This window comes from Malus domestica, chromosome 08 (assembly GCF_042453785.1).
Source record: "Malus domestica chromosome 08, GDT2T_hap1".
NCBI classification, from domain to species: domain Eukaryota; kingdom Viridiplantae; phylum Streptophyta; class Magnoliopsida; order Rosales; family Rosaceae; genus Malus; species Malus domestica.
Window position 1 is genome coordinate 24,546,553 of NC_091668.1, and position 18,542 is coordinate 24,565,094.

An 18,542-nucleotide genomic window follows, 5' to 3' on the forward strand; every position below is an offset into this window, starting at 1 on the left:
AATTCATTCAATTTATCTCCACACCCTTCTACGTCGCCGTTTGGGCTTTCAAATCCAAAATATTCCTACGGAGTCACCGACCACGTACGAGATTTGTTGGGATTTTTGAACATCTATAACAATGATAACATTGAAAAGAAGCAGAAAAAAATCCAAAAATTAATAAAGAGAAGAAAAGAGAAAGAAGGAAGTCAGAATATAGTTTACAGTGTGAGTGACATATTTCCACACCCAGAAGAAACAGAGAGATCATTAAACAAGCACGTCTTCCGTAATAGCTTTTTGCAGAAGCACTTTTTCTCTTCCAAAATCTCGCTGATTTGACTTCTTCTCTGAAGTCCCTCTCTCTCTCATCTGGGTTTCTGCATTGCCATATGTAAGTTGTTTGTGTGAAGATTCTGGTGATTTTTTTTTTTTTGAATTTTTTATTGTGGGTTTTGATATTTTTACTTTTTCTGCAGGTAAAGGAAGAACCCAGAAGAAATATGTTCACTGAAGGACTTGATAGGAGCGCCCTTCGTTGGGTTAGAGAGGTTTGTGAAGAAAAATCATTACCCTCTTTCCTTTTTTGAATTTACTAAAATACAAATAAATAAGGAAGGGTTTAATTTTTGCTGTTGGTTGAGTGAATGCTGCTTCTTATTCTGGTGCTTTTAGGAATTTAGGGTGTGGGTTTGTTTTAATTTTGCATGTGTGCTTCAAAGTCGAAAACTTTGTTCTGAATTCTGAAATTTGGATTTATGGGTTTTGTTTCTTAATCAGAAGGAGGAAGTTCCATTTTCGGGTTCTAATTTGAGGAGTAGAATTGATCCGATTACGCGCATTCGCAGTGGTAGTGGTGGCAGGGGGTTTGGACTCCCCCCTCCGTCTAAATTTAGAAGTGGGCACTTGCCCTCCAATGCCATACCAGTTCAGACAATTCCAGTTGATGGGGATGAGAGTGGGTCTGCTTCTGACAATGATAGAACCACTGATTCCGAAGATGGAATATATGGAGGCAGGTACTCGCTGGATTCATCACCGCAAGATGAGAGGGTTCCTAATGCTGCTGCTTATAGGTATGGGAAGCCGTCGCAAGGGCCACCTAATTATGGCAGTGATTATACTTACTCAGACGTCAGTTCCTCGATGGACACTGTTGTGGGGAGACATAAACCTGTGGCAGAGAGGTTGGTGAAGGGAGCGAGGAAGTATCCAGTTGCGCAGAATGGTTATACTGAGGATGAGTCATCTGATTCGGCTGCGAGCTCAGAGTTTTCTACTTCACAAGCAGGAGGAAGCATCAAGAGTGGGTTGTCACATAATAAAGCTTATGCTTCTGAGGGATATGCCTCAAGCGCACCTTCACGTAGGAACTTGGAAAGTGCTGCTGAAAAGGTTTTTGAATTTATATCCTTAATAGTACCTGGATTGTTGTTTGATATCCAATAATCCAAGAGAGCATGCTAGTACACTCCTACTTGAGACTTCTACTGTTATGCTGGCTAAATCAATGTTAGCTAATAACCATTGGATACCATTTCCTTTTATTTATCGGTAAAGCTAAAATTGATAAGATACAAAAGTTTTATTCATGTATCGAGGGAATTTCTATCTAACAGGCCAGCATTGCAGCATAATAACATTTAAGATATCTAAACAATGGTGTACGACTGTACTGATACTCTTTCTGAACCTGTCCATTTTGCAGAATTTGAATTCCAGGAACCTGCAGAGTAAAATGTTTTCCGATGAAGAGGTTCCCAGTGCACCACCCTTTTGTGGTGTAACTCAGGAAATTAAACAGGATGATGCGAAAAGTCCAAATAGAGTGCATAGGACACCGCATGCTACCTCTTCATCTGAATTCAAAACAACCACTGGTAAAACGCAGGACAGCCTTACTGGAAATGGGAATCTTGAACAGTTTGCAAGGTATGCATGTTACTGCAGTCCTCTTTGGGAAAAATGGTATGCGTCTGTGCTTATGTAGGAAAGAGACATGAAACTTTTGGTATCTCTAACTTAAGTACTTGAAGCATGCATGCTGCCATAACTTTTATGTTTCTCGGTCATAGTCATACACTTTGTCACATATGTATGAATTTAGTTTCGGTAAATGGACCAACTTATTGTCAATCTCTGTTAACAGAACTACAACTAGTTCCGAAGCTGCTGCACCATCTTGTCCAGCTCGCCTCCCAACATTTTATGCAAGGTATCTCTAACCGATGCCATAATTGTACTTGGTTTTTAAGTTTAACCTTTGTTTCTGCCATCTAAAATTTATAGACTTTATGTGCTGTAAACCAATATCAGTGCTCTAGGGCCATGGCATGGTTTCATTGCATATGAAGCATGTGTGCGTTTGTGCCTTCATGCTTGGGCAATGGAATGCATGGAAGCCCCCATGTTCTTGGAAAATGAATGTGCTTTTCTACGAGATGCATTTAGGTGAGTCCATGCTTTTTATCACCTTATTCTTCTATCGTACTCTTAATTTATACGGATTTTCAATACATTCTTACTGAACCCTGTATAATTACGTGTCTGTCGCCAGTTTCGTGTTTGAATCCTTGCATGAATTCCTTGTCTAATCAATGTTATGCTATGTAACAAATTAAGATAACTGTGTTTTTTGTGCAACTTTATGGTTTGACGACCATGCCAGAAGTGAGTTAGGTTACGATCGGTTTTGAGATAAAAGTTTGAACCTTATGGGAGTTCATTGATGTTGACAATTTCTTTTATCAGAAGAATTAGTAGAATATTTAGTGCTGAAAGCTTTAAATAGTACAGTGCATGATGTGAAAAACTACAATTTTATCTTTTCCAGTATTGACACTCCTAATCTTGTTAAAACCTTGTTGTCAAACTGTAGTTTACGACAAGTGCTTTTACAATCAGAGGAAGAACTGTTGGCAAAGCAGACTTCAGAGCTTGCAAGTGAGAAAGCTGCTCCAAAACCAAAGAAAATTGTTGGCAAGATGAAAGTGCAAGGTAGCATCTAACTCCTGTTTTTAAATTCTTACTAGTCAAGTGCTTGGTTATGAGGTCTTCCTGAATTCTTTTCATTGTGCAGTGCGTAGAATTAAAATGGGCCTGGACCCACCTACTGGCTGCAGTATTTCTGCTCTAAGGCCACCAGTAATCAAACTGGAATCAATTCGTTATCATCTCTCCAGCTTCCAGTCTACACTTGCTTCTGGATGGCAAGCCCTTAGAAATATTCGAGTTGCACCTCGTGTACCTTCAAATGGTTCTTTTTCACGTCAAAGCTTGGCGTATGTGCATGCTGGTACTCAGTATATAAAACAGGTGTCTGGACTCCTGAAAACTGGTGTAACAAGTCTACGCGACAGTTCGTCCTCATATGAAGTTGTGCATGGTATGAGCATGGAAAATTCATTGCTCTCTCTCTCTCTCTCTCTCTCTCTCTCTCTCCCTCCCTCTTTCTCTGCATGTTATTTTGAAATTCCCCTTGTACCGCAAAGATTGATGATAGAAGTTAATTCATACAACCTGCACCATCTCTTTCACTATTCTCAATATCAACAGATCTATTGTCTCCAAGAGTATAATTGATAGTGTGCAACCTTTCATACAACTTAGATGAAGGAAACGGATGGATATAGATATAGAAATATGCAAATAATCTCCACGTGCTAATAGATATAGAAAATGTGCTTATGCTATCATTAAATCCTAGATTTATTTAGTTAGTATTTGCTTTTCAACTGTGACTAGCATATTCTTGTATTAGAAATTTATGGCCACTAATTAGGCTGCCTCATTTTGTTTTTGCATGATACAATTTTTGGATAATCTACTGTGTTTGTACTTTGTAGTGTATATAACATAATTCTCTTCAAATGTCTTTCATGAATTACTGGAATGTTAACCATCACTTTTAAATGGAATCAGAAACGTACTCTTGTTTGTTAAGACTGAAAAGTTCAACTGAAGAAGATGCGATCAAGATGCAACCTGGATCCGGTGAAACTCATGTCTTGTATGTTCTCTTGTTCTTGTTTTTTCTAAACTAAATCTGCTTGAGAAAGTTGAGAAGGGTACTGACACCTCTTACAGCTTTCCAGATAGTTTGGGAGATGATCTAATAGTCGAAGTCCTTGATTCGAAGGGAAAGCATTTCGGTAGAGTCATTGTTCAAGTGGCAACTATTGTGGATGACCCAGTAATGCCTTCTTAATCTTTATGGTAGCTTTAGGGTAAATTAATATTATAATGGTTCCGGCAGAAAGGCTCATCTTATTGTTGATTGTAGGCTGACAAGCAACGGTGGTTCTCTGTCTATAGTGAACCAGAACACGAACTTGTGGGAAAGATGCAGCTATCTACATATTATTCAACAAGTTCAGATGACAATCCCAAGGTGTATATTTGTTACTTTGATATCCTTTAATATATATTTTTGAGAAGAAAACCTTAAATATATTTTAGCCTTGTTCATTAAGAGTTTCTCCATTTTTTGTTTCATTGATGAATTAGATTTTTGGAATCTAATTCAATGGTAATCCTTCAGAAAGAAAAAAAAAATCTTATTTTAATTATCATACAAGGTTACATGCACACTTTTATCGTGACCGTTCAAGACGTAGATGTAGAAATGATCTTCTGATTACTTTTTCGTTATCAGGTGTTAGGATCTGTAGGTATAGAGTATATATGTAGGCATGACAGACAGGAAGCATCTCTTCATTCTTAGTTTTTACTGGTGGGTAACAGTATTTAGCTCAAGGTTGTAACAGTTTTTAGCTCAAGGTTTAGCAAATTAATGTACCTCATTAAATATTGTGCTGCTCTTCTAAAGATGGAGGAGTGATGAGAGTTGAATCTTTCCTTCAGCGATTTCTCGTATTGTTCTTCAGCAATGCATATTACCCATGATGTCCCAGTCCTGGGCCATAGAAGGATAGGGGAAAAAAACAAGAAAAGGGAAGAAATCATATAGTTTTGTTTATAATTATTTTGACTTTTAATATTGTAAAATAGAATGATCATTAATCCATTAGCTGATTGTAAAAATATGGATACTTCCATTATATACAATGTATTGCAAAATGGCTTTTGTGATTTTGTTTTTGCTTTTGTGGTTCAGTGTGGCTCTGTTGCAGAAACAGTTGCATATGACCTTGTTTTAGAAGCTGCTATGAAGGTTCAGCATTTTCAACAAAGGAATCTAGTGTTGCATGGTCCATGGAAATGGCTTTTAACTGAGTTTGCAACATATTACGGTGTTTCCGATGTATACACCAAGCTGAGGTAATGGAATGTTGTTGGATTGATTGCTTGATTCTGTTAAAATGATTTGACCATGTGAATCATTGTTATAAACCCCTTCGTTTTGTTCATTGATTTCATATCCGAGTCATGCTCTCGATAGGTATCTCTCTTATGTTATGGATGTAGCTACACCAACAGCTGATTGCCTCAACTTGGTGTACGATTTGCTAAGGCCTGTTTTGATGAAAGGCCACAACAAGAGCATGTTGAGTCACCAAGAGGTACTTGTGAAGCATGTATCATTGTTTTTTCTTTTGATGTTAACTTTTATGTTCTGACTAACTTATATTGTTTTGGAATGGGTTTTTATTATTGCATTCTACTTGTCATTTCTCTTCTAACAAAATGTCTAATACCTTCTATTATCACAGAACCGAATCTTAGGAGAAACTAAAGATCAAATTCAACAAACTCTTGCTTTACTTTTTGAGAATTACAAGTCCTTGGATGAGTCATCGCTCTCAGGAATTATGGAGGTCTTTCAACCTGCAACAGGGCGTGCTGCACCTGCATTGGAGCCTGCTGTCAAACTTTACACACTTCTTCATGATATCTTGTCTCCCGAGGTGCAAACTGCTTTATGCCACCATTTCCAGGTTTGAGAAACTTCCAGTTTATTTAACAATGATTTGCATAGGTGATATATCTATTCTTTTCTCTAAGGATTATGTGACTGGCCAGGTTGCTGCAAGAAAGAGATCACGGAGGCATTTAGCTGAGACTGATGAATATATTACCAGCAACACTGATGGAATTTTGATTGATACTTTAAGTATGGCAACTGCTTACCAGAAAATGAAATCTCTGTGCCTTAACATTAGGAATGAAATCCGCACTGATATTGAGATCCATAATCAGCATATACTCCCCAGGTATACACCTTAAACCATCAAGTGACACTCTCAAATCTGATTTCAATATTTTGAAAAATATTTTTCCATTTGATGCACTATCTTCTTTTTTATGCTTCTTTAGATTTTTAAACAGTTGGCTTGTTTTATTGTTAGGAAAATTATGATAAAATGCGATTATTTGCGGTTACAGTATTGTAAGCCTATGGCAAGTGATATTTTGACATAGGATGTTGAATCTTGTGTTGAGATTTGATGTCTTGTGTATATATGATCCTGTTCCTGTCAAATTATCTTTAATGAATATAATTATTCCACGTGCATATATACTCTGAGATGAAGTTCTATCTGCTATACTGAATGGCTCGAAATAGATGAACACTTCCCCTATCTCTGGTCAATGGATCTTATTATGGAATGCGAGGGGATGCCCCTTGAAAATTAAGGCCCTAGGTGAAAAGAAAACTAGAAATTGGCAATTTTGATAATTATATCTAATATTATCAGTGTCAACTAAGTCTCTATATTGTTAAGATTTTTAATTAATCATTTCCCTTGCTTTCTGAGATGCAATAACCACTGATTTCAGTCTTCGTTATCATTTTATTAACATTTAAGTATATTCTTGCATAATTAATTTAGTTTGTTTAATATTTCTTGTGAGATGGTTGATCATGTTAAGAGATTAATTTGTCTTTCTTTATGTTTGTGAAAATATAGAAAAGCTGTTTCTTTTATTTGAACCACTGCAGTCATGAAAGACTAAGATAATCTCCCCATATGTAGTTATCCATTCTTTCAGGTCATACTTTATGTTTCCACACTGCTTATCTGCATAGTTTTCTCTTGGTAGTTTGTCTGGCTGTTTGATGCTGTACAGATAAAATTCTGATGCTTTATCATTCATTGCACAGTTTCGTAGACCTCCCACATCTGTCATCATCAATATACAGCACAGAGCTCTGCAGTAGATTGCGTGCTTTCCTCATTGCTTGCCCCCCAACGGGTCCTTCATCCCCCGTAGGAGACCTTGTTATAGCCACAGCAGATTTCCAAAGAGACCTTTCCAGTTGGAACATCGGGTAATGTTACTTCTAATACTACTACGACTACTGTTAACACTTGATTATATTTCTTGGTTTGCATCGTTCCAACTCATTTTCTTTGTAATCTCAGTCATATTAAAGGTGGAGTTGATGCAAAAGAATTGTTCCACCTCTATATTATGCTATGGATTCAAAATAAGCGTGGGTCGTTGCTCGAAGCATGCAAATTAGACAAGGTACTTATGAGTCCATACTATGTTTTGTGGTTTATCAACAAATTTAATACTGGAATTTTTGGGGGGCCATGTTAAAGGATGCTTCTAAAGATATCCTCACTTATGTAAATTGGTGACGCTTTAACATTCCAGTTCAATAAGGTGTCTAAAAATTATACACTTGCAGGTAAAGTGGTCAGGAGTTAGGACACAGCATTCCACGACTCCTTTTGTGGATGAAATGTATGATCGTCTGAGAGGAACTTTGAGTGACTATGAGATCATCATTTCCAGATGGCCTGAATATGCGTGCGTTCTAGAGAATGTAAGTCGGATTCCTTGTGTCTCAAAGTCTTTTGTCAACTTTGTATTTCTCGTCACCATTGTTCATTATGAACATATCCAACAATTTATGTTGGGATTAGACATATGTAACCCATCCATGAATGTACGATCCACATTATGAAGGGCTCATTTCCATGCAATTAATGCAGATATGTTCATACTGCAGAAAGTGCACACACCTTAACTTTTAGTGATGTGTGAACCTTCTCCATTCATTTGCTTATTTAATCTAATCTTTTTTGCTACATGATGATTAAAGAATAAAATACAGAGCTACTCATTCCTAGGAAATTGTACTTGTGTATTATCATATTGGAAATAGAAATAAATATACATATATTAAGCTTGTTTGATAGTTTCAACTCCTTTCAATACATAGGCTATTGCTGATATTGAGAAGGTGATCATAGAATCCCTAGACAAGCAGTATGCCGACGTCCTGTCACCATTAAAGGAAAATTTAGCCCCAAAGAAATTTGGCCTCAAGTATGTTCAGAAACTGGCCAAAAGGTCTGTGAGCGCCTATACGGTCCCTGAAGAGGTTAGTTGACTTTTCCAAAGTTTTGGGGTATCTCGAAGTATTGTAAATTTCATTTTTTTAATAAAGAATTTGATATTTGCATTTCAGTTGGGAATTCTGTTGAATTCCTTAAAAAGAATGCTTGATGTCCTTCGTCCCCAAGTCGAAGTTCATTTCAAATCATGGGGTTCCTGCATTCCGGGTGGTGGGAACACAGTTCCTGGAGAGCGTCTCAGTGAAGTCACTGTAATGTTGAGAGCCAAGTTAAAAAATTACATACAAGCAGTTGTTGAAAAACTTGCGGAGAATGTGAGTATTATTGTGGTTTGCACCTTTCTGTTTGAATTAGTTGTGTGATAGTGTTACAAAATTAGAGAGTAAATGTTAAAAGAAAAAGAAAATTGCTGATGAATAAAAAGGTTAACGTGTTTTCCCAATCTGTTACATTGTACAAAATGCCTTTTAAAAGCAAATGTCCATCGAAGAATAATTAAAACGTGTCCTAATGCATGTTCTATGTATGCCATATCTGAACTAGATACTGGTGTATAAAGATTTGAATTACTGGTATATTTGTGCAACGATCTGAATTACTTGGCCAATAAAAAGAATTACTCGGCTTCTGCACATGTTTGCAGTAAGCAAGCACTCTCTTCTTCCATTCTGTATGCTGTATGGACGCTTAAATTATGTAGTGACTTTTGTAAGTGCGACTGATTTTCATCTTTTATTCCAGTCGAAGTTGCAGAGTGCTACAAAACTGAAGAAGATTCTCCAAGATTCGAAAGAAACCGTGGTAGAATCTGATGTGAGAAGTAGAATGCAGCTTCTGAAAGACCAGCTGACAACCACAGTTAATCACCTGCATACTGTGTTCGGGACTCATGTCTTCATTGCAATTTGTCGAGGTTATTGGGACCGAATGGGACAGGTAAATTCATCTATCTAGCATTTCAAGAATCCGGGGCTCAGTGCTGATGCTTTTGCTTATCTAATGTGGCTCTTTTCCTGTTGCAGGATGTTCTGAGTTTCTTAGAGAACCGAAAAGAAAACAAATCATGGTACAAGGGTTCGCGTATTGCTGTCTCTGTAAGTAGTGATTGAACTCTGAACCTCCCCACTTTTTCTTTCTTCTGTGCATGGCAGTTTCCCTTATAACGTTCGCTCTATTACCAATTGCAGATTCTGGATGATACATTTGCATCACAGATGCAGCAGTTGTTGGGAAATGCATTGCAGGAGAAAGATCTGGAGCCTCCTAGATCAATCATGGAAGTCCGGTCGATGCTTTGCAAGGATGCGGCTAATAACAAGGACAATACCTATTACTTTTAGGTATTGTATCAAACACGTCGAATTCTGAACAAGTTGGGGAGACAGATTGCGTTTTTGTATTGATGTCTATAAGCCGGGTGCTGCTTATTTTTGTACAGGGAGCAAGCAACTCGGCTGCTCTAGAGTCGCAAGAGAACTCTACGTTTTGCGTATTATTTTTCACCAAAATATAGGATTGATTGACAAATTTTGTACTGACCAAACATTGGCTCAACTCATGCGCCTAAAGATTGGATGGTACAGTTTTACATAGTTTTGAATTGAATCAACTTTCGTCTTACAAGTTCGGATAGCAATTTTGTCATTCGTCTTCTGGCTGTCTACTCTCGACGGAGTATTTGTTGTACAAGCAATCCTGTAACTGTTGTTCATCGGTTAGCTTGAAAGCATTGGCATGAAAAATGTACGGCGTACCAGTGCAGATATGGTATTTTTTGTACGCTGAATACAAGATTCAGAATCAAATTTGACCATTAGCGGTGAAAGCGATTACTACATAACTTGAACAAAGCCGTACCATCACAGTGAATTCAACCTTTCATGACAACTATGACATACAAATTCCATTGAACTTCTGAACGTCAAGATACATAAACCGCAAAATCCAAGCCGCACTTACATTACCTTGTACCTCACCTTGTCAAATTGGCTCACAAGGCAAATATTAAAACAGGATTCGGACATTAGACATTTCAACTGTAACTAACTCCTTCACCACGTACAACCTCACCAATGCGGTAAGCTTTATTTGCTCCGTTTGCATCCTCAAGTATTCTATGAGCTGCCTCTCGACTCACAACAAGAACCATCCCAACACCCATGTTAAACGTTCGCATCATCTCGGCCTCTTCTATTCTTCCAGCCTAGTGATAGAAACAAGAAAAAAATCATAATACAATAGAGTTCATAGTTTCAAGATGCCAGCTCAAAGAGATATATCTAATAAAAGTTTGAAAACCAAAGTTGGGTTGCTAGATGTCATATATTTATACCTCTTGGATCCATTTGAAAACAGCGGGGACTTCCCAAGAACCATTATAGATGACAGCGCCGAGGCCCTTAGGAAACACTCGAGGTATATTGTCTGTGAAACCACCCCCTGTGATGTGGGCTATCCCCTTTACACCTCCCTTGCTGATTATGTCAAGGACCTGTTATTGGTCCATCGAGAAAAAGAGGAGAGCATTTTCAGCAACTAGCAAAACACCAGACGATAAGCACAGATGCAAAATAATTGGAAGCAGGTTTTAGTGTTCACCTGCTTAACGTATATCACAGTTGGGACCATCAAAGCTTCACCTAATGTAATATCTTCTCCGGGTAACTGATCCTTCAGAGAAAGACCTCTGTGAGCCAGAACCCTGTAAATATATACGAGATAAAATTCTTCAGGTTAATTGCGTCTATTACATTTAGCACATGAAAACAGTAAGAACTAATTTTATTTGACTGCACCAACCTTCTTACGAGAGAAAAACCATTAGAATGAACCCCACTGGAGGCTAGGCCAACGAGAACATCTCCAGCCACAATGTTTTTCCCATCAATCACTGCATCTTTTTCCACAACTCCAACAGCAAAACCACTGAGGTCATACTCACCATCTGCGTAAAATCCTGGCATCTCTGCAGTCTGAAAACATATGCAATTCATTGATGCCCTACCTTATCCAAAATATGTATAACATGCGTGCAAAAATAAGAACAAACACCATACACAGACAAATTAACCGCAATTATATATGCTCGGTACATGCAATTCAGCGAGCCCCTACGTTATCAAAGTATTAACATGTGTGTGGGACAAAAATGCTATATATCCAAATAAACAGCAAAAATATATGCTTGATATACATATTAACATACGAACTGATTCTTAAGCATGCGTACCTCTCCACCTAAAAGAACACAGTCAGATTGTTGGCAACCATCGACAATACCCTTTACAACCTAGAAAAGGTAAAACAAACACAAAACTTGAGTAAGCTTCAATCAGTGATATATATATTTACACAACCCAAGCAACTCAGGCACTGTGAGCTCCACCTTTTCAGCAAGATCAACATCGAGGCGGCTTGTAGCATAGTAATCAAGGAAAAATAACGGCTTAGCACCAGAAGTAACAATATCATTGACACTCATAGCAACCTGCGAATCGAGATTGATTAGCACATAAGTAACCAATCGATGACACATTGTGTACCACATGACAATTCATTTGAAAACAAAATCAGCATTACCAAATCAATACCAATGGTATCGTGAATTCCAGTATCGAAAGCAAGCTTAAGCTTCGTCCCGACGCCATCCGTGCCGGCAACAAGGTATTTATCATCTGCAATCACCACAAAAGTTCATCAGCCTAAAGTAATCCAAAATTCAAACAAACAGAACACATATCACCCCAAGTAATAAAAAACTCAAACAGCAAGAATAATAATATTCGCACCGAAAGGGAAAAGACCCCCAAAACCTCCAATCCCGGGAGCCATTTTTTTAATTCGCCGAACAAGTTCCGCGCCGGCATCAATATCAACACCGGCGCCCTTATACGTCAGACCGTCATACCCGCTGTCACTTTCTCCGGACTCGTTTTTGGAGGCTGAAAGCACGTGGGTTTTCTGGGAAGTTTCGGGGGAGGAAGACATGGACAGGGAGGAGAAGGCGGCGGAGTGAGACCCAGGTGGGAGTGTGCATAGTTGGGTTTGGGCGGAGTTGGGGGTGGAGAAAGAGGGTCTGGGCGAAGTGGGCAAGCAGTGAGAGAGCTGAGTGTTTGGTTTCAAGGAGGAGACCATGGTAACTGAGTGAGTGGCTGGGTTTATGCCGAAAGCGACGGAGCTCACAAAGAGAGAGTGGCGGGAATAAAACGCGAGCTGAAGCCATGGCTAGGGTTGTTGTTTCGTAAATTTACCTCTCATCCAAAAAACAAAAAAGGCGCTTTTGATATGGCTTTAATTATCTTTTTGCCCTTGCAACTATTTTGGAATTGGATTTTGTCCAATACATAAGCCATATTTTCAACAAACATAACAAGGGAAAGGCAATGTAATTAAGTACTACGGTCTGATGGTATTTCTCTTTATTTATAAGTGAGAGGTTTTAGGTCAAATTAAATTACTTATTACGTGGTTTAGCCGAACTTCCTCATTTTTTAATATAAAATATATTGTTGTACTAAAAAAACAAAAAAAAGGAAAGGGATTTACCCAAAGTACAAGAATCCCACGATACCTAGTGACTTGGACGGCCTTGATTACATTTGGGACTATGGCTTTGCCTCCATTCACCAACATAGGACCATCCACTTCTACAAAATCATGCTACAAAAATAGATTACAATAAGGCCTCATTTGGTGGATTGTATAAGGACCCAATAGGACTAATAATACGAACCTGGTCGTTTGGTGTTATCTTGTATTAAATAGTCGCCGAATTAATTTAGTCAGTATGCTTATTTAGTAGGTATACACTTGCATGATAAATCCTTCCAAAAGGAGTGGACTATTAGTCCGGTTCCCTTCCCTCTCTCTCGCACTTCGTTCTCCACAACACCTCCTCTAGCCGTCATCGTTCTCGCCGTCGTCCCTCTCGCCGATGTCGTTCTTCCCGTCGTTCTTCTTGCCGGCACCGTCAATGCCTACGACTGGTCTTCCTCTTATTAGATTAGACATAAAACCAAGATCAAGTAATACAAGTCATTGTAATTAAAACACAAAGTCATAATACATCAACCAAAGCACAGAGAAAGACCATACATGCAGATGAACCAGAACCGGACGCCATGCTCAAGTTCTGCAAGAATTATGCAGTGCACCTTCTCTTCTCTTTAGTGTTCAAGGTTCTCAACTAATAATAGGTCTTAATTCTGAGTAGAGTACACACACTGCGAGAACAGAGGCCACCATATATATACTACATAATCCTAGCCAAATTCTATAAAGATTTCCCTATTAAAATCCATATAGAAAACCAATTCCTTTTACGTAGTAGTTCAGTTACAATATGGATTCATAAATCCATTCTCAACAAGGCTTTCTATTCAATCTCTAATCATGTAACCAAGTTCACAAATTCATACTCATCCTCATATTCTTACATTATCCCACTTGAGCAAGTATGAACCAAGAAAATCAGTTCGATTAAGACTATAACAGGGTGATCACTAAGCCCTTTGAGTTACATCATAATCAATCTATCTGCGCATTTCAAAACACAGAATCTAAAAGCTTACAATCACAACCAAAATGCAACCGATGCTTCTAGATTACTTATGTTCAATATGCACTTATAACATTATGATCAAACTGATATCAGTGGACCTATATATCCACTCCCACTATTTCTAAACTTAATTCAAACAATCAAGTTCATCACAGACATATAAACTGTCTCCTTGTAATTCGCATGAATTCAAACAATTGCTCGAGTTAAATCACTTCGTCAAAAACAAAAATTATATTCATCCAATTAACCCACAATAATTTAGTAGAAACTAATTTCTTCATCAAATAGCCACGTCTATTAATAAAAAAACATAACAATAAATGAATTTTGTAGAGTATAAAAATAAGAGTATTGAATAAAATATTGATGATGTGATCTGTTGATATCTCCCATAAGCATTATGTTTGGTGCATAATGAATATAGTATAAGGGTTGATGCATAAGGAATATAGTATAGGGTTTGTTGAATACTATTATATTTTTTTAGTGAAATACTATTATATTATATACTAAATATATTATGCGGGGAATAATGAATATGGTAATAATGGTATAACTTCACTCAAATATAATATACACAATATATATATATATATATTACATAATACTATTATATTATATATTATCGGTTCGGAATAGGGAACATATACTAATTTGAGACCTCTAGAACCATATCCAAAACCATAACCGATTAAAGTTCACGGTTTTTTCCCCATATCCATAATATAACCAAATTTTCATACCCACATCCGATCCATTCAGGCGGTTATCCACGGTTATTGGGTTTAACGGTTTGAATTGTCATCTCTACCTGTTTCATAACTAGCGAAATTCTTCAAAGATCCTTTACTGATGCATATATATGCGACATACTCCCCCATATACGGTCCATTGTAGAAGCATGCTCATGCTCGAGGGCGGCATCGTGTCGGGTGGTGGCGTAGTCGCAACGTGATCGCTTAAGTAGGGCCGCCATAGGGATATAATGACTTGGTCAAGAGTAATATGAGATCACTCTAAATGAAAACACCTATTGTTGGAATCAAATCATGCACCGCTGCAGGTGGTGAAGATGCACAAATCCGAGTAACTTGTAAAAAAGTAAAAAATCGTGAGCAAGCCAAAGACTTTGGGGGGAGGTATGCCAGTTAAAGGCTCTCCAACAGTCAAATTAGTAAGCAATAATAAAACTCAAGCAGTTGGCAAGAAAGTAAGAGTGCAATGATTGATTTACCAAAGTTGAACCCTACAAGGGTGTATTTATATCGGTTGGGAGAGAGAAAATTTTATGATAGAATCCTATATAAAACTGGAAAAATCACAAATGACATCTAGGAGTAAATATTTCATCCGCTTAGGAGTGTGATTACTTGCAGCGCACACCAATTACTAGATTGTGGGAACTCCAAATAATATAGGAAATCTAACTGATTTCATGTTGGATCAGGTTCCCGTATCTTGCAGACCAAGCATGGTCAATATGAGCATAGTCATTCGAACTTTGCTCACAACTCTGGAATAGGACGATGGTGGCATCATTGCTCCGTAAATCTAGCTTTTTTCATAGCTGTTGAGTCCATGATCGGACGTTTGAGGTACTTGTATTCCAATCCGCCTTACCAAGGGATCGACTTCACGTGTATCTTCACATGCATCGTTAACCTTATACACCTTATACACCCAGCATGTTTTATGTCAGGACATCTCTAGATGAGCTTGTGTGTTTGTATTGTTTGATGAGCATACCTTAATTGTTTAATTGATGATGTGATTTACAGCTTTTCACTGATGCCAAGGGATTATTCTCTTATTTATTACAGTTTGACAATGAAATACTGTGGGATTTGTCATAGCCACCTGTTGGATCCTTCTTGTTGGTTTTGTATTGATATTATATTGAGTTTTACTTGATTTCTCGGAATAATTGTCTCTACTTCATTGCTTGGTTTTTCATACTATATAGAGCATGAATTTGGCACATACAGGTAGCTACGTACAGAGTTTCTTTCTCAAAGTCCTTCTATCTTTTACTTTAGATTAATCCATAATGTGTAATTTATCTATTGATTTCTTCCTTTGTTAGGCTTTTATTTATTAAGGGCCATGTGTGACTCTAAAATCTTTTAAATATCCGATGTTTATTTGTAATCTAGCTCTAACTCCCTTTATTTTTACTTTAAATTAATCCATAATGTGTAATTTCTCTGTTGATTTCTTCTTTTATTTTTTACTGGTAGCAAATTTTCCTTGTGAAACAAACTTCAAAACTGATTACACAAATAAAAAAGTTCAAACTTTTAGGACCTGTTTGTTATCCTATTTGAAATTTTTTATCATTTCTCAAATCATTTCTTAAGAACATTTCTTGAAAATAATTTTCTTTAAGACTCAAAAACTTGATTGGTTTGAGATTTAAATTTTTTTAAATTTTACAACTTAAACTAGATAAAGAGATCTAAAAAGAGGGGGTTACATGATAGGGAGAAAGATGAGAGATGAGGAAAGAAAGTAAGGGATGATTGAAGGAAAGAGAAAGAAGATAGAGGATCAAACGAGATAGAGAGGAAGATGAGCGAGAGAAAGAACTGAGATAATAAAGAGAGCGGATTGGAAGAGAGACGAAAAAGGTAAAAAAAATAAAAGAGGAGAGAGAAACAAGGAAAGAGAGACAGATTTGGAGTGAGAGGGGAGGAGGGAGAGAAAAAAAAGTGAGTTTAAGTTTAAAAATTCTAACTCATTTTTTATGTTTTTAGAAAATATACTAAAATTTTAAGTTAGTCTTGAGTTCAATTTTTGAAAATAGTCCTACCAAACAAGTTTTTAAGGCCTAAAACTTGAAAATTGTTTTTGAGTTTAAAAAGTTGGATTCAAGTAAAATACCAAACAAACCCTTATTTTCCCAGAAACCTTAAGTGAACATTTATAGTAAATTAATTAAAATTAATTCATGGACATATGGGAAAAAAAATTAAATGAAGTTACCCAAAATAATGGAACTATTAGTTGCCCCTCTTCCGTATTTTTCATGTGAAACCACCAACTCATATATTGAAAACGCATCATTCATTGGGGGTTCACCAATCACCCCTATATATTTGATCAAATCTGGAGTTAATGATAAAAAGGGAAATTAAAAATAAATCAAACATCAAAGCACCATACCTGTGAGTGAAGACGATTTAGTTTTTGCAGGAAAGGAATAAAACCAATTGCAACTGCTAATTGCAGTTTCAAATTTGAACGCCAATTTTTTTTTCAACGTGTCAAAATTATAACCGCTTAGTTTAAGTGTAAGATCCCACATCGCTCGTGGGAGTGGATCCTGTAAGCCTTATATGTAAATTCACACCTCCAATTAGCACGAAGCCTTTTGGGAGCTCATTGGTTTCGGGTTCTATAAAAACTCTGAAGTTAAGTGAGAATGGGGCTGTAGCATTCCAGGATGGGTGACCCACTAGGAAGTTGCTCGTGAGTTCCCAGAAACAAAACCGTGAGGGCGTGGCCGGGGCCCAAAGCGGACAATATCGTGTTACAGGGGAGTCGAGCTCAAGTTGTGGTGGTCGTGAGGGCGTGGTCAAGGCCCAAAACGGACAATATCATGCTATGGCGGAGTTGAGCCAAAAATGGATAATATCGTGCTACGGCGGAGTTGAGCCCGGGTTGTGGTGGCCGTGACGGTGTGGTCGGGGCCCAAAATGGACAATATCGTGCTACGATGGAGTTGAGCCCGAGTTGTGGTGGAGGCCTGGGTCGGGATGTGACAATTTGGTACCATAGCCAATCCTTGGCCGGAAGTGTGCCGACGAGGACGTCGTGCCCTTAAGGGGATGGATTATAAGATCCCACATCACCCAGGGGGAGTGGATCATGTAAGCCTTATATGTATCATGTAAGCCTTATATGTATATTCCCATCTCTACCTAGCACAAGGCCTTTTGGGAGCTCATTGGCTTCGGGTTCCATCGGAACTCCAAACTTAAGCGAGTTCGTGCGAGAGCATTCCCATGATGGGTGACCCACTGAGAAGTTCTCGTGTGAGTTCTTAGAAACAAAACCGTGAGGGCATGGTCGAGGCCCAAATCAGATAATATCGTGATACAGTGGAATCGAGCCCGGATTATGGTGGGGGCCCGGGTCGGGATGTGACATTAAGAGGATAATTATCTCCTAGTTTTTAAAATAGCAAGATAATTATCCAACTTTTTATCTACCCCTCTTCCCACTTTGGTTTTTTATTTTCTTATTATGTCTCCTAAAATGGAGGAGGAGTTTGATCAGCACGTTCCCTTTTTCTATCTTTATTATCTTTTATTAACAAATTATAATTTTTCTAACAAAATTGCCCTTGCGCTTTTATATGTATCAAATTCTATCAGTTTTAAGTTTTTTTTGTTTTAGGATTGTTTTTGTCCAAAATTTTTTCATGTCAGGATATCTCTAAATGAGCTTATGTGTCTGTATTGTTTGATGAGCATACCCTATTTGTTTGATTGGTGATGTGATTTACAAGCGTTTCATTGATGCCAAGTGACTATTCTCTTATTTATTACTGTCATATCCTAGCTCGGGCCCCCACCACATCTCGGGCTCGACTCCATCGTAGCACGATATTGTTCGCTTTGGGCCCCGACCACGCCCTCACGGTTTTGTTTATGAGAACTCACACGAGAACTTCCCAGTGGGTCACCAATCCTAGGATTGCTCTCGCGTGAAGTCGCTTAATT

At 37.8% G+C, this 18,542-nt stretch overlaps 2 protein-coding genes across 2 annotated transcripts; one reads left to right on the forward strand and one right to left on the reverse strand.

Annotated features, from left to right (window-relative positions):
* Positions 1-9,878, forward strand: LOC103410905 (uncharacterized). Its single transcript, XM_008349559.4, has 23 exons — positions 1-376; positions 462-533; positions 763-1,377; positions 1,691-1,914; positions 2,132-2,197; positions 2,299-2,433; positions 2,861-2,979; positions 3,062-3,367; positions 3,904-3,991; positions 4,069-4,174; positions 4,265-4,372; positions 5,099-5,262; positions 5,384-5,504; positions 5,655-5,879; positions 5,965-6,155; positions 7,049-7,216; positions 7,311-7,416; positions 7,583-7,720; positions 8,120-8,281; positions 8,369-8,569; positions 8,997-9,191; positions 9,278-9,349; positions 9,443-9,878. The coding sequence occupies exons 2-23, from the start codon at positions 486-488 to the stop codon at positions 9,593-9,595; spliced, it is 3,711 nt and encodes a 1,236-aa protein (XP_008347781.3). The 5' UTR covers positions 1-376; positions 462-485; the 3' UTR covers positions 9,596-9,878.
* Positions 9,879-10,131: 253 nt separating this feature from the next.
* LOC103410904 (phosphoribosylformylglycinamidine cyclo-ligase, chloroplastic/mitochondrial-like) lies at positions 10,132-12,507 on the reverse strand. Its single transcript, XM_008349558.4, has 8 exons — positions 12,044-12,507; positions 11,835-11,929; positions 11,641-11,742; positions 11,485-11,544; positions 11,055-11,227; positions 10,854-10,956; positions 10,588-10,746; positions 10,132-10,458 (listed from the first exon to the last, which is right to left on the reverse strand). Exons 1-8 carry the CDS (start codon positions 12,387-12,389, stop codon positions 10,288-10,290), a joined length of 1,209 nt encoding a protein of 402 aa, XP_008347780.3. The 5' UTR covers positions 12,390-12,507; the 3' UTR covers positions 10,132-10,287.
* Between the last annotated feature and the right edge of the window lie 6,035 nt (positions 12,508-18,542).

What these genes read in the sequence shown, in the direction of transcription:
- LOC103410905 (XM_008349559.4), top strand. Translation starts at nt 486, where the DNA reads ATGTTCACTGAAGGACTTGATAGGAGCGCCCTTCGTTGGGTTAGAGAG. An exon ending in GTTCAGATGACAATCCCAAG is followed by an intron (nt 4,373 to 5,098) that starts GTGTATATTTGT and finishes TTTGTGGTTCAG; the next exon opens with TGTGGCTCTGTTGCAGAAAC. An exon ending in CCTATACGGTCCCTGAAGAG is followed by an intron (nt 8,282 to 8,368) that starts GTTAGTTGACTT and finishes TTTGCATTTCAG; the next exon opens with TTGGGAATTCTGTTGAATTC.
- LOC103410904 (XM_008349558.4), bottom strand. Translation starts at nt 12,389, where the DNA reads ATGGTCTCCTCCTTGAAACCAAACACTCAGCTCTCTCACTGCTTGCCC. An exon ending in ATACCATTGGTATTGATTTG is followed by an intron (nt 11,743 to 11,834) that starts GTAATGCTGATT and finishes CTCGATTCGCAG; the next exon opens with GTTGCTATGAGTGTCAATGA. An exon ending in CTGTGATATACGTTAAGCAG is followed by an intron (nt 10,747 to 10,853) that starts GTGAACACTAAA and finishes GACCAATAACAG; the next exon opens with GTCCTTGACATAATCAGCAA.